Source organism: Phocoena sinus, chromosome 15 (assembly GCF_008692025.1).
Source record: "Phocoena sinus isolate mPhoSin1 chromosome 15, mPhoSin1.pri, whole genome shotgun sequence".
NCBI lineage: Eukaryota > Metazoa > Chordata > Mammalia > Artiodactyla > Phocoenidae > Phocoena > Phocoena sinus.
Genome location: NC_045777.1, coordinates 59,387,045 through 59,406,755, shown reverse-complemented (window position 1 = coordinate 59,406,755; position 19,711 = coordinate 59,387,045). Strand labels below are relative to the sequence as shown.

The following is a 19,711-nucleotide window of genomic DNA, read 5'->3' as shown; positions in this document are numbered from 1 at the left end:
CTGCCAATGCAGGGGACACAGGTTTGAGCCCTTGTCTGGGAAGATCCCACATGCCACGGAGCAGCTGAGCCCGCACGCCACAACTACTGAAACCCAGGCGCCTAGAGTCCGTGCTCCGCAACAAGAGAAGCCACCGCAATGAGAAGCTCGCGCACTGCATCGAAGAGTAGCCTCTGCTCGCCGAAACTAGAGAAAGCCCGCATGCAGCAACGAAGACCCAATGCATCCAAAAATATAAATAAATAAATTTATTTTTTAAAAAACCACATAATTGAAAATACCTGAAGATTAAATTCTCACTGTAATTTGTGCATGAGCAACATTTATTGAATGCCTGCCCGGTTCTAAGCACAGTGAGGACCCGAGCAGCCCAGTAACAGCCGTCTTCCTCTTCCCATAGGACGTGTTGCTGCTTTATTATGCACAGTGGTGCGGCTTCTGTCCAGCCCTCAATCACATCTTTATCCAGCTAGCTCGGCTCCTGCCCGCGGATACGTTCACTGTGGCAAGGTAAGGAAGCCCGTGCTGCAGTGCTGTGTGCCTGCCTTCGCTCCTCCTTACAGCTTAGCCATTATGGCCTGCAAGGGTCTGCCCATTTTCTGTTGACCTTGGGTAAGATTTGGTTGATTGTCAGCTTAATGCTGTGAGCAAAACCTCATTGGAGCCAAAGTTTTCCTGATGAATGCTAAGTGTTTCTTCCATGATGTTGAGTGTATTTAGTCCTGATTGAATTCATAGGAGGGTGAGTGCAGTTCTGAGGGATTAGTGCTGACCTGGTTGCTCGGATAGCCCCCCAAGTGGCCAGCTTTCTGGAATACATGGCACTGGGGCCTTGGCCCAGCAAAAGGGGGCCAGTCCCTGGTGTGCTGCCAACCAGCCCTGGGACCTGGAGCAAATCTCCCCACCAGGTCTCCTTTCCCTCCTCATTCCTAAAAGTAAGAGGCAAGATTGGCTGATACCTGCATGTTCTAGTTTTGTGATTCCTTGGTACTGTATGTGTATGTGTAGCAAACAAAAAAATGTTAAACCATTGTTTTGTAAAAACAAGGCTCAAAGAGTTTTTGGATCAGGTAGTAGGCAGTCTGAGATGAAAATTATTTAGATTTAAGCTATATCTTCTCCCCACCACCCAAAAAAAAAAAAAACCTTCAGATAGAATTTAAATATAAAAGATCAAATCATAGAAAAAAATAACAGAAGCTAGAATATTGGATTTGCTAGTTCCTTTGAGTGGTGAAAACTTGCCAAAATGAAGCAGTTGAAAAAATAATGCAAGAAAGGTGAACAGATTTCACTAGAAAAATGTGCAATGAAAATAAAACTGACAAAAGGACGATAGCTGTATTTTACAGCATATATGCCTTACCTTTTGTGTATGCTGTAAGTAATGATTAGAGCCACACTTGAGGAGTTACTATGCTGTGAGATTTTTATATATACGTATTATCTGACTTAATCCTTAGAGCATTCAGTGGGGCAGGTATGATTACCACTCTCTTTCTACTGAGGAGGAAACTGAGGCTCAAAAGGATTAGGCAGCTTGCCCAGAGTTATACAACCTGTAAATAAGGGAGCAGGATTCAGAATCAGGTGTTCATGCTCCAGACCGTGAGAAATTAAAATGGTTTAAGAAAACTGCTGAGAGCAAAATGTGGTTTGTACATATAATGGAATATTATTCCACCCTAAAAATTAGGAAGGAAATTCTGACACATGCTGCAACATGAGTGAACCTTGAGGATATTAATGCTGAGTGAAATGAGTCACAAAATGACAAGCACTGTATGGTTTCCCTTATATGAGGCACCAAGAGTAGTCAGATTCATAGAGACAGCAGAATGGTGGTTGCCAAGAGATGGGGGGAGGGGAGAAGGGGGAGGAGTTGTTTAATGGGGTCAGTTTCAGTTTTGCAAGATGAAAGAGCTCTGGAGATGGCTGGTGGTGATGGGTGCACAGCATTATGAATGTACTTAACACCACTGCACTGTACACTTAGAAACGGCTAAGATGGTAAATGCTATGTATATATTTCACCACAATTTTAAAAAATGGGGGATGGAGGGGGAAACAGCTGAGGACTGCCATGTGAAGAAAGGTCATGAACAGCTTTTCATGTAAGAGAAGAGAGTAAATAAACAAGTGGGGAAATTATAATCTAGTAAATGTAAATTGAAATAACAAAGTGTCATTTATACTTATTAAATTAAGGAATACTCTTAAGTGGTAGAATCTTGTGTTGATAAAATAAAATTGGCACAGTCAGATGTAGCTAACAGAATAAGTAAATTGGCATAAACTTTTTGGAAAGCATTTTAACAACATTTTAGCAAAAATGGTTATACATTTTTGATCCAGCTAATTTCACTTTGGGGAATTAAGGAAGTAGGACTTGCAGAGAAGCATGTGCTGGTCATTGCAGCATTATTTATGTCCAACAGTAGAAAAATGGTTAAGTAAATTATGGTTGGGCATTTGATGGGATTTTTACCCCTTCGTTAGGACAACGCTTTTTATACAATTAACTGAAAAGAATAGAGTATGAAATATGATTTCTGCTCTTATCAGTATGTAGGCATATACACCAAATCCTGAATGAGAATCCCAGAAAGAAGGTCCCAATCAGCACAATGGGATTCTGAGTGGATGTTTACAAATGTTTTTCTTTTAATTTTACAGTTTGGTTTTTCTTTGAAGTAAAAATCAGGAGAAAGAAACACTTGATTATAGAATAAACTGTTCAACACCATTTGTTTAAAAAATAGAAACTCTGGGCGTCCCTGGTGGCGTAGTGGTTGAGAGTCCGCCTGCCGATGCAGGGGACACGGGTTCGTGGCCCAGTCCGGGAAGATCCCACATGCTGCAGAGCAGCTGGGCCCGTGAGCCATGGCCGCTGAGCCTGCGCGTCCAGAGCCTGTGCTCCGCAACGGGAGAGGCCACAACAGTGAGAGGCCCGCATGTCGCAAAAAAAATAAAATAAAATAAAATAGAAACTCTGATGTTCTAGGTAGGCTTTCACAGACAGAGAGGCAGGAGTACTGTTCTGTTAATGAAGCTATTTAAAACCATTATGATTTGGTTATGTCAGTTTTTTGTTTTTTTTTTTTGCGGCAGGCGGACTCTCAACCACTGTGCCACCAGGGAAGCCATGGTTATGTCAGCTTTTTTTTAAAGTGTATTTCATCCTTTTGGACAAACTGGAGGCACTGATTTCCCCCCCTCCCCAGTTATACTTTTCTGAAAACTCCTGTCAAGTTAATGATTCAAAACATTTCCACCTTTTTTATGCACTATTTGTGAATATTGACACCTGGCCTAGCAGCCCTGCTGCTTCACTTCCTCCTGGGATGTTCTTTTTGCTTCAACTGAGCAGTCCCTGGGGGCAGGTGGGGAGACATTCCTGCAGGCCCAGCTTAGTGCGGACTGCAGGAGGGGCCCCCACCTAGTTCGGTGGTAATTAAGCACAGGTTGGCTCATTTAGCACAGATGTCATTTCCTGTATTAGAAAATTCATCTAAAATCTGTTAAAGTGCTCGCTTCGGCAGCACATATACTAAAATCTGTTAAGAAAATGCAGCTTTCTTTGCCTCTGTCTAGACTTAACAGAATATAGAATATAATCTTCCTTATCTTATTTTCTTACGTTTTCAGAGGCTCAATGTGTTTTGCTCAATGATTTCCTTTTTCCAGAGCTGATCCAACGGTTAAGGTACTTGCCCAGATTTGGTCAGGTGCGTGGACTACTCCTGAGGTGTCAGCGAGGCTTTTTTGAGGGGGGATTCTACATTTACTTTGAAGACATGACATTTCCCTCAGTGAGTTAGGTGGACAGTTGCACGTCCTGGAAATCTCGCTGCTTCTCCCACAAGCTATGCCTGCCTTATACCCAGTTGTGCACTCACTGCCAGGGGCCAGTCTTGTGTGGGCGCAGACAGTGCCCTGGGTTCTTCAATTATTTGAGAAGATCCTTTCAAGTTGGAGTTTCTTCGGCTGATCTTTTGCTTTTTCTGTTCTTTCCCTTTGCCAGGATTGATGTATCTCAGAATGATCTTCCTTGGGAATTTATGGTTGACCGTCTTCCTACTGTCTTATTTTTTCCCTGTAACAGGTAAAGCTGAATTTTTTCAATATTTGGGCAGATGGGATTCTTTTGCTGAACATGAAATGGGTTTAAGGTACTTCACAGAAGTGAAGTGTACATCATTACTTATTACTATTTAGAATAAAATGTATTGTTCAAAAAATGTGCCACTGGGAACCAAGGGTAAAAGGGCTTTGGTGTCATGATGTCAGGTGTGGTAGTTTTTTTAAGTTTGCCCCCTCCCAGAGTGTGTGTTACGCAAGTATGAATGTGGCCACTGGAACTTGTTCACCTTCTTGGCCTTATGAGCACACAGTGAGTGCTGAGATTGACAGCAAAGAGCCCCAGGTTCACGTGGGGCAAAACAACAGCTTACTGTTGGGCCTCACAGGGAGTCAGGCCCGGCCTGCCCGCTTCCACATGAGTCATTTGTCATTGAGCCCTGCGGACGGCCACCTCGGCCCCCTGGTACAAAGAGGAAACAGAGGCCCTTCTACCCACTGCACCCGCATACTGGGGCTCAAGAAGCCTTCTCCCCAGGTGTGCAGACTTCTGTGAATGTCACCTGACGGGGCTGTCACCTTGATCTCTTCACATTTGTCTAAGTGGTCCTCCAAGGTGAGTGATCAGGGCAGCTTCCCTGAAAGCCCAGCGAGCAGGATGGGCCGTTAGCAAGGGGATGTGACCTGGCAGTTAGCGAATGTGGATCCAGATGTTTTGGTAGAAGGGAAATTAACTCTTGGCCTTTTAAAGCCTGATAAACCAGATGTTCTCTTGGTACAGATTCCTGTTTGTTTTTAAAAGGATGGGTCCTCAGGGACCCAGTCACATGGCTTTGACAATATCTTTATAGGGAAAAGCATTTGCAGGATGATCTTAGTGACGTTCCCTAACTCACATGTCTTTTATTCTCTGGCGCTCGCTTTTACCGTTTATTGCCGCCACTGCCATGTTCTTCATGCTTCTCTAGGAGAGTGCTTCCTTCATGTGTACTGAATCATTTCCTTGGTTTTTCCCCCTTATCTCAAAGAATTTTTGCTGGAATACTTCCTGTGGTAGTAGGGTCTTGTCAAATCACACACTAAAAACAGAGTGTGACTCACCCAGTTCTACTGCTGACTGTATTGTGACGAGCCTTTTTCTTTTTAAGAAGTGTCTCAGGCAGGTGCCACACGGTCCAGGAACCGTGAACAATAACACAAGTAATTTCATTGTGTGTGGGACAGAGGTGGGGCATGAAGTTTAACACACCATAATTTTCAAATTTCAATCATAGTTGGAAAAAACATTGACGTCGTAACACCCAGCACATGCCTTTGCACAAAGAGGTTCTCAGCAGCTGGAATTGTTTCGCGTTTGGGTTGAGTGCCTTTCATTCTGAGGTTGCCTGATGGAGTCAGCATAGAGATGAGCTCATTTTCCATGCCCTGCAGGAAGGTCGCTGCTACAGCCTCTTCCTAGTTCCCTTGTGTTGAAAAGTCAAGAAAGTAAATACTGAATAGTAGACTGTCCAGTTCCATTCTAATGCAGTGAGCTTGGTAAACCAAAGCCTTACTGCTTTGGAATGGAATTTTTCTTATTTCCTAAAAATAAATGGTAATCAGAAGTGAAGCAAGCTCTTCATTAACTGGTCTAAAGAGTGTTCAGTTCACTCAGAAGGTAAAGGGCAAGAAGCTGACAGCTCACAAAAGAGGAAACGAAAAACTGATAACAAGCAGTAAGACCTTCTTCACAGGGCACATGCTTATTTTTAGTGAAAAGAATATAAGAGTATATATGCGTTTTGGTAAAATATAAATTTACACATGCACTGGGTTAAAATGTGTGCAGAAGGGAAGGTGTCAAGATGTTGACGATAATTTTGGAGGAGTGAAGGTTACCAGTGGTCACAGGGGTGCCTCTTGTATGCTTTTTATATCCTTTGCAAATTGTCCTCAGTGAGCACGTCGTTTGTATTTTATGATCATGAAAGAAACCATAGGAAGGAGCTTGTCCTCTGCCACAGTGCACAGCCTGGACTACCTCTTGCTCCCAGCAGGGCCGCCTTCTTGTGCAGGGGCACCTTAGAACCACTCTTCTTCCCCCACTCTGTGTGACGTTCCAAAATGCAGGTGCTCTGGCCCGGCCCTGGGCCAGGAGATCAGAAGTGGGTGGGGGGTTCATTCTGATGTGCCCCCTGGGGAAGAACCTTCTTTAGAGGAGCAGCCCACCCTCCCTCAGTATTATAGCCCCTCTTTGGAGCAGATAACTTATACCCCATTGGTCATTTTGTATTTAGCCTTTTACACACTAGAGGTGCGTACACATACTCCTGGTGAACTTAGACCAGAGTCAAATAAACAGTGGGACCTTTTACCACTACACTTTCAAAATGATTACCATTTTGGAAGCAGTTTGTTGACGCTCTGTATCCTTGCTACTTCTAAGAAGTTTGAAAGCATTTTAGCACACCCATCAGGTAGGTTCATGGAGATTGCTCCAGAAACTCTAAAATAGCATGTTTACCAGTATCGTTTTCTGTCCTGTAAATGTCTCCAGATACACACACTAAGCTTTTTGCTGGGGATGATTTACATTTCCTCTGTCCTAGAAGACCAGGTTGTGTTGCAGAACTTAGGGGTGGATCCAGCCTCTGCTTGTCCATCCTCACCCACACTTCACAGGGGCCAGGATGTTCTTAGTTGTCAGTTGAATGACTGGGAGGCCCCACTTGGAGAAAGCTTAGATGTTAAGAAAACTATGCTTTAAAGGAAGACGTGGTTATATACTTACCCCCAAAGTTTAAAAATTGTTCCATTTACCTGAAAGTTTCCATAAACATATAAAATGGGACATATCTGATTTTAATTTCCCTGTGATTTTTATTTCATAGAAAAAGGGCTACCCTTTAATAGAACACCTTTTGTCTTTTCTTAGGTGTTTGGCCACTGGCTTTGTGTGTGGAGAGGGTGTGCAAGCTCTTAATGAGGGATTTCTAGTCAGTTTCTCTAAGGAACAATGTGGTTGGGTTTTTTTTTTCTTTTTTTTTTCAAGCTAACATTCCCTGAGCCTTCAGGTAACTCATGCAGTCCTTACAGCAGTCCTTTGGGGTAGATGAGACTCATATTCCCCCCTTTACAGACAAGGCAGTGCAGGCCACAGAGGAGTCCTGTGAGGCCCCGGAGGCGGGTGGGCCCCAGAGTCGTGCCCTTCACCTCCACTCCTTTAATACTGGATGGTGTCTGCCCCCCTCATGCTAAAGCTGCTGGTTTGGATTTATTGCAGCCAGGTGGTGTATACACAGGTAAATGTATCTGTGGTAGAAATTTTGGTCATCAGACAATTGGATGACAAGTTCTAAAAAGGAAATTTGTACATCAGGACTTGCAGCAAAGCTTTGGGGAAAATCCCCTTCATATGTCACCCTCCTTCCTTATTCTCTGCTCTCAGGGCCCGGCAACCTTAATTCCTCAGAGCCCCTTGGTCTGTTTGTCAAGAGTGGGGCTCCAATAGCACCTCCACCATCGTGACAATAAAATGTGTCTCCAGATGTTGCCCAGTGTCCCCTGGGGAAGGGAGGGTACAGTTACCCCAGTTGAGAACTCTTGCCTTGGATAACGTGTAATAAATGCTTGCTGAAGAGCCAGGCTGAGTGTTGGAGGTTTTTCCCATCTCGCCAAGCATTGTCGATGGCCACAGTAGTGACATGGGTGGCAGTCCTGCCCCCGGACACCCTTCCTGACGCGCCACTGGGCGTCTGAGAGCACACGGAGGCCCCTCTGCCCTGAGTTCTTATCTTTCTTGGAAGGTTGTGAACAGAAACTGAGCTCTTTGTCCTCAGGAACAGACACACCTTTGAGATAAACCACCTTAATTACAGAAGCAGCATATGGGACATCCTCAGCTTTGTAGAAATTTTTTTGCCAGATAACATTTTCCATGCTGACTTCCTTTTGGTAGGAAATAAGCAGCTTGACCTTCGGTGGCAGTCTGGTTTTGGACTAAGAATGTTGGTGTGACTCTCTTATCTTTGACTCCTTTCCCTTTCTCTCCAGAAAGGACCTAAGTGTGAAATACCCCGAAGACCTTCCCATCACCCTTCCAAATCTGCTGAGGTTCATTTTGCATCACTCAGACCCTGCTTCTGCCCCCCAGAACTTGGTTAACCCTCCTACCAAAGAGTGTCTTCAGAGAGAGGCCGTCCTGCAGCAGGGGCACATTTCCCATCTGGAGAGAGAGATCCAGAAGCTGAGGGCGGAGATCAGCGCCCTGCAGCAGGCGCAGGGGCAGGTGGAGGCCCGGCTCTCGAGCGCGCGTAGGGATGAGCAGCAGCTGCGGCGGCAGCAGCACACGCTGGAGAGGCAGCACAGCCTGCTCCAGCTGCACAGCGAGCAGCTGCAGGCCCTGTACGAGCAGAAAACCCGGGAGCTTGAGGAGGTGGCCCGCAAGCTCCAGGAGCTGGCCGATGCCTCGGAGAACCTCCTCACCGAGAACACGTGGCTCAAGATCCTGGTGGCCACCATGGAGCAGAAACTGGAGGGCAGGGGCGGGGCCGAAGACCGTGCTCCCCTGGATGAGGTGCGATTGGACTACCACAAGCCCTCGGGCGCCCCCCGGCTACCGGCCAGCACCCCTCCGCCTTCCAACGTCAGCTCCACGCTGGCCTCCGAAAGGAGCACTGAGAACAGGACAGACTAACTTTGAAAATGACATGAAGAAATCAGAGGTGAAGACTATACATTGCGAATATATTTATGCAAATTTTATTGAAATTTATTGTAAATAAAGATTTTCTCAGTGGTCTAGAAAATCAGCTTGAATGTCATTCAGCTTTTATTGAACAGGGATGACATCCCCTCCACTTATTGCACAAACTTGGTAGCTTTGAGACAAAAACAGTAGCACAGTCCACTTGAAGATTTGTCTGAAAAGTTAGTCCATATTTTAGTGGCTCAGTGTCGGCGTTCCCTCCCCATCCCCCTGCTGTTGCTTCTGCGATGACATGCAGAATGAAAGGCTAATGTCCTGACTGACTAGTCAGAAAACTTGGACACAACAGTTGGGCTATTCAGAAAGAATTCAATGAGAGGTCATAACTTAACTAAGCCATTTGAGTGTGTGGCTCTGGTGTCTATGCTAAAAAAAAGTAGCTGTTGACCAAGAACAGTGAGAGCTGTTATGTGGTTGGTCACCAGTTCTGCAGGCACTTCCACTTGCCTCCAGAGACCCCACTAGTGGCCCACCATGCCCGTGACCCTCACCTGGCACTGACACCGTGCTGATGGGCCTGATGCAAATGGCACAGATGTCGTGGGATAAGGAACCTCCAGGACTGAAACTGAGGAGAAAGTGATGCCTCATCTTTTCAAAATCGAAACTGCACCGGCCATGGTAAGAAGCTCAGGGCAAGTTTGACAGTCAAGCAATGGTCATTTTCAGGGTCAGGCTCAGGGACTGAAGATGCAAGTCCCGGGAGCTCCTCGGTTACTTGGGTAAAGGACAGACAGCCTTAGGTGCAGGCTGCTGGCTGCAGAAAGTAGAGGTAGAAAGCCTGAAGTTCTGAAATGTGAGGGGAATGGATTGAACACCCCTACACCTGCCCCATTTTTCTTATGTCCTTCATTAGGAAACACACCTTCTCCCTGACCTTCCAGTTGACCCCTTTAGAACTTCTGACCCCTCCTCCCGCCCACACCCTGGGTGCTGCTTACAGGGCCTTCTGCTGGTCTCCAGCCTGACTCATGCTTGGCCATCCCCAGGTGGGGGCCAAAGGCATTTCCTCCCCTGTACTAAAGCCCAGCTGCCTTCTAAGGATTCCTTAGTAGGCCACCTGTGCTGTCTCAATCCTGCCTTCAGCTCAAATGGCCTAACTAGCTACTCCGCCCCTCCCCCCAAGCTATACACCTTAATGTTTGACGGTTAATTTAGGGGTACGCCGCTAAAAGGAGTGTTCCTTAAGCTCCCTACTAGGGGTTCTAGAAAGTTGATTAGTTCAACATGCTTTTTAGAGGAGATTTGGATGAGGCCAGAGGAGCCGCCTTCTGCCCGACCAGGAGGCCAGAGCTTTGAGGGGGAGCTGGGAATAGGGGGCAGCCCCTGGCAACCTGGGAGCTCCCTGCCCATGCTGCTGGCAAGGCAGCTCAAGTGCTGAGGGCCAGCGCTCCCCAGCTCACCCAGAGCTGGCCTCCAGTTCATTCCCGAGGATGCAGACACAAATCACATTTTTTTTTTTTTTTTTTTTTCCTCTTTTTTTTTTTCTTTTTTTTTTTTTTTTTTTTTTTTTTTCTTGCTGTACGCGGGCCTCTCACTGTTGTGGCCTCTCCCGTTGCAGAGCACAGGCTCCGGACGCGCAGGCTCAGCGGCCATGGCTCACGGGCCTAGCCGCTCCGCGGCATGTGGGATCTTCCCGGACCGGGGCACGAACCCGTGTCCCCTGCATCGGCAGGCGGACTCTCAACCACTGCGCCACCAGGGAAGCCCCCACAAATCACATTTTAATCATGATAGTTTAGGGTGTGCTTACAGTGGTGGGATTAAAAACCTAAGCAAGTTCACTGAAGTATACACAAGGGACATCTCGGAGGGGCAGGGTGGGAATCACTGGCCTGACCAAGAGCCCCCAAACTCCTCACCTTTTCGAAAACCAAATCCTGAACCTGAAACTCCCTCTTCCCCCAGCCCCCTCCCCTGGGTGCCCACTAAGCACAGGCTGCTGGGGGCTCCTGTGTGCACAGGCACACAAGAAGTGACACTTGGCGCTCTCAGAGTAAGGTCAGGGGACCCTCCTAGGTGGCCCATTGAGGAAAATGAAATCCAGGACCCAGCAGGTGGGTGGGAATCTGGGAGGAAAGGAAGCGAATTTGTGAAAAGGACAGGGGGAAGAAACCAAGCACCCCACCACCACCCCGTCCAGTGCAGAAAATATTAAATACAACAACAAACAAAAACCACAATGTTCTCTCCTTCCTGGGCCAACTGGGTTTGGGATGCAGGTAGCCACCGCGGCTCTGGTGTTTCTAGCGAAGCCTGTGCTCAGTAAAGCTGGGTGGGGGGCAGGGTGCTCAGCATGCTCAAGACCACGGGGGCCAGAAACTGCTCGGCCACTAGGACGCCTGGCAGCCTTGGGACTCGGGCCTTGGGCCCTGACTCGTCCTTCACCGGCTCCCAAGCAGCTGCAGTAGCTTCCTTGCAATCACTCCACTAGCAACAGGAACTGGCATTTAACAACCTCATCTACCTAGAGCAGGAGGGGGCGGGACGTGCTGCTGCTCCCATTCATTGCTCACGAAGCAGAAATCGCCAAAGCACCCCAACAGGTTAGCTGCGAGACTTAAAGTCGACGTGTCACGTCCTCTACATACACACGTGTATCTGAGGCCCCTGCCAAGTGCAACGTGGGCCTTACAAGTCTAAGACCCCCCCCCCCCCACCGCCTTGACTCAGCTCAGCGTTAGTACGGACAGTCCCATGTGCTCTATATTTTTAAAAAAATCAGCAAGAGAGGCTTAAGCACGTGCTTCTGGGGCCTATTTACAGTTCACAGGCTTGTGAGTTCACGCGTTACAGTAGTAGCTCCATCAAAAACAGGCTCAGCTAAACATTCAAGTAACAAAAGCGCTGTGGGGCCGTGAGCCCCAGCAAGGTCAGGCCTGCCCACTGCCTGCAATGGGCAGTCCTACCAGGAGGCTGAGGGGTTGCCCAGTGCCACTGAGCCCTGGCTCAGGACCGCCGGGACCCCAGGAGTCGGTGCATGCGATGACGAAGTCCGGTGAGGCCATGCCAGCAAGCATCAACCCTTCCTCTCAGATGGCAGCACGTCTGTGGTTTCGCCCCTACTGCGCCTCTTGGCTGGCGGCAGACAGGTCCAGGAGCCTCTGCATCCCGGCTCAGCCGTGGACTTCAGGGCCGTTGGGGGTCAGCTTGGCCTTCCTCTCCACGCACGGTCCCTTGGCCGAGTACTGCACCAGCAGGAAGGGCTCCTTGGTCTCGCCATCCCCCACGATGCTCTCCTCATCCTCTGACTGGCTGATGCGCTGCAGCCGCAGGTAGCACCAGCAGCCCAGGATCAAGGCCCCCAGGGCAGCGATGGCGATGAGGATGACGATAACCGTGACCACACCGGTGGTGGGGCTGTGGTCCATGATGGACATGGTTAGCGCTTGAGCGGGGGGGGCCCCTCTGCAGGAAGGTCTTGGTGGGGACGGCTCAGTGAGGCTGGAACCCAGGCTGGACACGAGAGCCCTGAAAGAAAGAGCAAGATGAGGCTCCACTAGGGACTCCACTGGGGACCCTGACAGCTCACACGCTCGGGCTTGCTCTTCCATGGGGTCTATTTTTAATCAGTTCTTAAGCCTGACTGTCCTGCCCGCATCCTAGTGAGAAACAGACTGGTTGGCATTTGCTGGGTGTTTTTGTTCATGATGCCACCAGCGTTCTCACTCAACCCAGCCACTTCCATTTAATATAACCTTCAGTGCCTCTGCTACCAGACACGCAGTCATCCTCGCTCAGCCAGGAACCTGACAGGCAGGAGAGGGGGCACCCGAGACCTCCATCACCACTGCAGCAGAGGCTGAAAGAGGGTCTGTTTAAGGTGAATGTTCTAGAAGTCCAGCACCACTAGGTGTTCAGTAACTGCTCACAGATTGAAAGTGCTTCAAGGACTTCCCTGGTGGCGCAGTGGTTAAGAATCCGCCTGCCCATGCGGGGACACAGGTTCGAGCCCTGGTCCGGGAAGATCCCACATGCCGTGGAGCAACTAAGCCTGTACGCCGCAACTACTGAGCCTGCGCTCTAGAGCCTGTGAGCCACAACTACTGAAGCCCGTGCGCCTAGAGCCCGTGCTCCACAACATGAGAAGCCACCGCGATGAGAAGCCCGCGTACCGCACCGAAGAGTAGCCCCCGCTCGCCACAACTAGCGAAAGCCTGTGCGCAGCAACGAAGACCCAATGCAGCCAAAAATAAATAAATTAAAATAATAATAATAAAGTGCTTCAAGACGGCCAGAGATGAGGGATTCAAAAGCAGGGAAATGACATCAGCCCCTATTGTGAACGGGACATACATAGCTCAACGAGTCTTCAGGAGCACCTGTGAGAGAGTGCAGCCCACAACAGCCTTTGCCCACAAAGAAGCTGTAGCTGACCTGGCTCTGGAAAAACTTAGAGGAGGGCAGGGGAGAGTGGGACAGACCAGCCTCTGCCGGCGTCTTGGTGCAGGAGCCAGACTGCAAACGGCTCAATATGCCAAACACCTGTCTCTACAAATGCAGGAATGTAATGCTGGGAACATAGGGGACCAGATGCCTTGATGCTAAACTGGGCGGGGCAGGCAAAACTCAGGGAGGTGATGCTGATGCCGAGATGTGCGGGAAAGCCAGACCCTGAAGAGCTTCCCGGCAGGGGAACACTGTCTGCTAAGGCTCTGAAGGCAGGCGGGCCTGCTGGCAAGTGCGAGGAGTGGCTGCAGCTGGAGATCAGCTGGTTTGGGTGGCGGCAGGGAGGGGTGTACATGCCCCAAGGCCCAGACAGCAACAACCCACTGAGGTTGGAGGTGGTGGCACCCCTGGGTCCCAAGACCTTGCACTTTTAAAATTTCTCCTGCCTGACCGTAAACAGAGCAAATAATAGTAACTAACACCCAGGTGGTTACGAGGATGCCTGCAACGCCTGGGCACAGGGTGGGCAGAGTCGATGCTCAGCTGTCTGAATCTGGTTTTTCTGGAGAAGACAGACATCAGTGCAGGTAGACATCATTGGAAGCGGAAGGTTTTCCCTCCAGACAGGATGGAACCTGCCCTCCTTAAGCAATGACAGCCTTAATTAGAAATGATTCTTATCCACACCAGGGAGCCCTCCACCCCCACCCCAAGGCCAGGTTCGCCTGAAGGTCAAAGGCAGCTAAGTCAACGCCCCTGAGTCTGTATGGGGACCAGGCCCTGAGAAAACCCTACAGACCCCCAGAACTGCCCTGCTCCCACACCCACCTGTGCAGAGGGGTCCTAGTCGGGGGAGGGGGCGACATCCCTGGAGTCTTCCCCCTTCTTACTGCCCCCAGGGTCAAGCCGCTGCCATCACTCTCAACAGGCTCCCTGGTCCACCTGTGGGGGCCATTGTAGCCAGTGCCCCTGTCACTCAGAGGAAAGATCCCAAGTCCCTACAGTGACCTACGGGACCTGATGAAGCATCTCCACCCCTGTTCCTCCCCTGCTGACCCCACGCTCCTTCCTACCTGCAGACCTTTGCCCAGCCAGGTCCCTCTGCCCAAATGCTCTGCTCCCCTTACCCTTGTGCAGTGGTTCTCAAGTGGGGGCAACCGTGCCCCCCAGGGGACACGTGGCAACGTCTGGAGACATTTTTGATTATAACAGCTGGTGTGTGTGTAGGTGCTACTGGTATCAAGTGGATGGAGACCAGGGATGCTGGTAAACCTCTCACATGGCATGGGACAGCTCCCCAAAGATCCCAGACAAATATCAACGTGTGGAGGCTGCCCTGGTTAACTCCAGCTCAGGCGGGGAGCCTTCCTGATCCCGCGGTCCAGGAAGTCCTCTTCGTCCTATGGCTGCACTCCCTCCTTCCCTCCCTCCAGGGCACCAGCCTCAACGTGCAACCCTGGCGTCTGTGTCAGGGCCATCGGGTTGGCACCTGCCTCCCCTGTTGGGCTGTGTGCTCCGTGAGTGGCCCTGCGCACTTCTGTGCCCACCCAGTGCACAGGTCCTCCTGGCCTCTCCCCCGCCACCATCAGGGCTACCATCAGCTCCCACAACTCTGCTCAGCCTGTCCTCTTGGGCCTCCGCATGGAGCAGGTGATCCCCCAACCCCCAGAGAGCCTGCTGGCTGCAGCTGGGTGAACCTGCCCCAACCCCTGTGCCCTCGTCCCGCTTGGGAGCACACCTAGCTGCCCCGCCTCACCCTCTCCACTGGCCCTTGTGTCCAGCGCCTGCTGGGGTGCCTGCCCTCCCCCTGGGTTCCTGGACAGGAAGGCAAGTCAGTATCAATTCAGAAGGGGAAGTGTGTGTGTTTGGGGAGCAGGGGGGTGGTTCAGAGACAGGAAGTAGGAAATCAGACAATGGCAGCAAGACCTGGGGAGGGGGGACCCCAGGGGCCAAACCAGCTGAGGAGCCCAGGAAGTGCCTCTGAGTCCTGGGGGAGGGGGAGAAGCGGTCCCGGGACCAACGACCAACCACCAACCAGCAAACTGAGGCAGAGGTAGCCCCAGCTCCAAGGACCCTCTGAGAGGAGTGGTGACCTCAAAACCCTGTCTGCTGCCCCTGCCCCAGGTCAGGAGGAGGGGGTAGAGCCAGGTGACCAGGCCACAGTCATGCCTTGCCTGCGGTCCCTGGCCCTCCCTTGAATGTGTTTCTTCCTTCACTCAGCAAGTATTTCCTGAGAACCTATCTGTTAAAAAATCTGATCATGTCATCCCCTGCTCAGAACCCTCCCTGGTACCAGCAGAGAATCCAAATTCCCTATTTCCCCAGCTTCTTCATACCCTTCTGCCTCATACCTCAAAGCCTCTGCACTTTCTGTTCCTTCTGCCTGGAGTGTTCTTCCCTGAGTGTCCCGTGACTGGTTCCTTCCCATCAGACGGGACTTTCTCAGAAGGTGCCTCTTGGGGGCTGCCTTCCCAGATCACCCAGGAGCCAGACACAGCCCACCCCCACTGGCCATCGTCTCGTACTACTTCCTCTTATTTCCTGGCGCTCTGCCACCTGAAATTCTCTTGGGTGAGGGAAGGTGTTTCCCTGGCTGCCGTCTCCTTCCCGCAGTGGACTCTGAGGCTGTAGGAGGGCACTGTCCATCTTGCCCACTGCTGGATCCCCAGCCCTACTACCAGCACACAGCAGGTGCTCAATAAATGTCTGCTGACCGACCACTCCAAGCCCGGGGAGGCAGTAATCAGAGGAGACCTTGCTTGCATAGGGATCATGGTCAGCAGCCCCCACCCCAAATGCCCCCGAATCTTGAAGCCACCATGGGTCCCCTCAAGGGAGCTGGCGGCCTGCGTGGAAGGACAGACTGCAGGCTGAGCATGGGGGTAGGAGCCACGTGTGCAAGTGGGTCCCAGGCAGGCCTGGCCCAAGCCCATGGAGGGGCAGCTGTCCCTGCACCAGCTGTGGGGAGGGGAGGGGAGGGAAGATGCCACTGAGATGCAGATCCCAGAGGAACCTGAAGCATGAGGGCGGCCGGCCAGTTCCCTCTGAACCCTCTTGGCCTGGGCTGGACCCCACCCCTTGCTTCATCTCTTCAGGGCCTCCCTCCTACCCCCTCCGAGCTAAGATGTCTCCTACAAGTCAGCTGACCCCTCACCCTGATCCAGGAAAGCACACAGGGCAGGATGCGGAGGACCACAGCTTGGGCTGGGTAGACGCCCAGGATGGCACATAGGAAACCTGGACACCCTTAGAACAATCACCAAAGCAGTTAACACTTATTCCATACCATCATCTACTCCTCCCAACAAGCCCGTGGCTAGCGCTGCTCACTGCTACCATCCAAGTTTCACAGGTGAGGAAACTAAGGCGTGGAGAGCTTGAATGGATCGTCCAAGAGTGAACTTGGACAGAATAAAGGAGGATGGTACCCAGAAGTGGGGCCCAGCAGAATAAAGGGAGGGGTCTTCTAAGTGCAGAGGGTCAGGCCAGCCTGGGAGCCAGAGCACAGCCGAGGACTGTAGTCTCCGGGCACTCTAGGGGTGGGCGACGGGCCATGCTCCCCCAACCTCTGTAGCATCTCCTTGCCAGCTCCCTCAGGACGAAAGCTGGCACTGGAAGCCCAAGGCCATCTGGATCCCCCAAACACACAGTGCCAACCCTCCACCCTCCTTCCACCCTCCCTCCACCCTCCCGCTCCCACCTCCCTCAGATGGATCTCAACAAGCTTTCTAAAGCCCAGCGTCTGCGGACACCACCCCTCTGACCTCTCCCCGTGCCCCACCCCCAACCACCGATGGGTTCAAAGGACAGACCCTGGATCAGCCACCAGCAAGCTGAGCGCAGGCGTCCCCCACTGTCCTGCTGCCCTCGTAGGCCCACGGCTTAGGTCTTCCCCAATGTTGGGTTGGGTTCTAGTTACCCCTGCCTCTTCAGGGGACCCCAAAATGAAGCCTTAACCCCACTCACAGGTCCCTTCACACACTTAAGGCCCAGTGGAGCCCAGCCAGCAGCAGGGCAGATTAGAGTCCCCTCCTTTGCCCCACACCATCCCTCCACTCACTATAATTAGCTGTTGTGACCCAGCCAAGCAAGCTGCTCCTAATGGCCTCAGTTTCTCAGCCTGCAAAATGGGAAAGAGGCCTTGACCTCAGCAGCCAGGTTGTGGGGAGGCTGAGAAGTGATAAGAAATGTGAAAACAGAAGGGCTATGGGGCCACCGGGTTTGTGTGTCACCAGGTACCACACCTTCCTGGGTGTTACAGGGTCGCCCCTCACTCCCCCCGAAAGGACCTGCTCCCAGGAGGGTACAGGGCCTGGTCCAGGCCCAGTGCCACAAATAGCGCCTTCCTCAGGGACACGCTGCTACCTTCTTCTCGCTTAACTGGGCACATCATGAGTGTCACCCAGCCCAGCTGGATGCCAGCTTGCCACCCCTCCCCCCCCTGCAGCCTCCACCTTCTGGGGCTGCCCTGCTTACAGGGGACGCACCACCTCCGCAGGGGTGAAGCCATGCCCCTTCCCCCAACAAAGCCATCAGGTGTGCCAGCAAACCAGGCTCTGTCTCTTCGGGGGACCCCAGTTCACAAACCGGAAACATTTCCTGCCCAGTTTCTGATTAGAAACATAGGACTGTGGGGAGGACGGGCCATGACAAGGGGGCAGGTGGCATATCTGCTCTGTGCCAGGCCTGAGCAGGCACTGGAACCCAAGGAAGCATCACACAGGCCCCTGCCCTCCAAAAGCCAGGGCAAGAACAGTGGGGATGCGGATAGGAGACTGACAATCACTGGGCTGTGCCCAGCTCTGCAGCCAGTGTCACCTCACCCTCCACCACCCACCCATTACACCACGGTCCTCCCGGAGAGGAAACTCGCACCAGCACCCCCCAGGTTCCCCTGTGCAGAAGAGGAAGCTGGCACAGGCAGAACCCCAGGGACTGCCCCAAGGTCAGTGCGAGTCTCCTGTGCCCCCACCCTGTGAATCAGCCACTGGCTATTCTCACAGGCTGCCCTAGGCTCAGCTCACTTGCCAAACAACTTCAGTAATAACAGTAGATGCCTGGCAAAAGTTGGCAATAATTACTATGTGCCAGACACTGGGCTGAACACTTCACACAGATAATCTCCTTTCAGCATCAAAACAACCCTAGAGTTATTACTATGCCCGCTTTGCAGATAAAGAATCTGTGGCTCAGAGAAGTTAAACCAATTGCCCAAGGTCACACAGCCCGAAAGTAACTGCGCAGGGATTCAAATCCAGGCAGCCTGGATCCAGAATCCGGGACTTCAACTCTGACACTAAAATGTCATATTATTTGACCCCCGCCTCCCCGCTCCCTTGCCTGAGGGGACAAGGGGGACAAGTGAACCCCAGTCCGCCCCCACCTGAAGAGTCTGGGTGACTGGGGTGGACGGCTCTATGCTGGGGACACAGGGATGATAAGCGCCCTGGCAGCTCCCGCGTGCCAAGCGCGGGCGACGTGCAGGCTCAGTGCCAGGCGCGCTCCACGCACCCTCTCATTTAACCCTGCCAGGCGACTCCGTTGTCTCCCCGACTCTACCAAAGAGCTAAGCGAGGCTGGAGGGAGGAGGGAGCTCGGCCCAGGGGGCGACAGCTGGAGGGGAAACGACAGCTGGAGAGGCAACTCCAGTCGGCTTGACTTGGCGCGGGGGAAGCTTAGGTGACGGGGGACTACGAGACTCAGTCATGCCCACGCCGCGCAGTCACCACCGACGGAACCGGGCACCAAACGCCGCAGCCCGTCCTCAGTTTCCCCACCTGCGAAATGGGCGCCAGACGTCGCCAGAACCCCCACCCCTAACCTCTGCAGCTCTCCTGACCACTCTGGAGGTTGCCAGGATCCCCGCCTCCTGTTATTTTTAAAAATCCCTAAGTGTCCGGAGGAGACCCGCGGCCAGCCTGGGGCGCAGAACTGCGGGCCGCGGTGAGGGGTATGCACTGGGTTGGGGGGACACCAGCTCCCTGCAAAGCCGCCGCCGCCCCCCGCCGCCTCCTTTGTCCCGATCTCGCCGCAGCGCAGCGGACAAAGAACCCCCGCCCGCGGGCGCGGCCCCCCGGAACAGACCCTCCTCCCGAAGCCGCGGCCCCGCCCGGGCTGCCCCTCCCCCGCCGCAGAGACCCCCCCCCCACCGCGCGCCCCCACCCCATCCGGGGCGGCCCCTTCCCCTCCTGCAGGCCCCCGCCGGGCCCGAGCGCCCGGCCGCCCGACCCCTCTCACCATGGCGCCGCCCGCAGCCCGGCCCGATCTCCCCGATCGTCCCGCAGCCCCGCGGGCCCGGCTCCGCCCGCCCGCCCGCCCGCCAGCCAGCCGCCAGCCAGCCAGCCAGCCCGGTCCGGCCGCAGCGAACAGTCCGGACGCAGGAGCCCCTCTCTGCGGCGGGCGGGGTATCTCCGGCTCCGCTCCGGACGGGGGCAGGGCTCTCCTAGAACAGCCAATGGGAGTCCGCGCTGGGACGGCTGGGCGGGGCGGGCTGGG

General features: G+C 52.4%; 2 protein-coding genes across 5 annotated transcripts in view; one reads left to right on the top strand and one right to left on the bottom strand.

The window, feature by feature from the left end:
* The window catches only part of TXNDC11 (thioredoxin domain containing 11), a 65,448-nt gene extending 56,578 nt beyond the window's left edge, over positions 1-8,870 (top strand). For all 4 annotated transcript variants that reach the window (XM_032603771.1, XM_032603770.1, XM_032603772.1 and 1 more), the window contains 3 exons: positions 401-510; positions 4,025-4,105; positions 8,113-8,870. In XM_032603771.1, the coding sequence (XP_032459662.1) occupies positions 401-510; positions 4,025-4,105; positions 8,113-8,755 (834 nt within the window). In that variant the 3' untranslated portion in view covers positions 8,756-8,870. The remainder of the gene's footprint in view (positions 1-400; positions 511-4,024; positions 4,106-8,112) is intronic.
* A 1,988-nt stretch (positions 8,871-10,858) lies between these two features.
* Positions 10,859-19,528, bottom strand: SNN (stannin). Its single transcript, XM_032603774.1, has 2 exons — positions 19,454-19,528; positions 10,859-12,298 (listed from the first exon to the last, which is right to left on the bottom strand). The coding sequence occupies exon 2, from the start codon at positions 12,205-12,207 to the stop codon at positions 11,944-11,946; it is 264 nt and encodes an 87-aa protein (XP_032459665.1). The 5' UTR covers positions 12,208-12,298; positions 19,454-19,528; the 3' UTR covers positions 10,859-11,943.
* Positions 19,529-19,711: the final 183 nt, after the last annotated feature.

Excerpts from the sequence above, each read along its gene's own strand:
- SNN (XM_032603774.1), bottom strand. The coding sequence starts at position 12,207 with ATGTCCATCATGGACCACAGCCCCACCACCGGTGTGGTCACGGTTATC.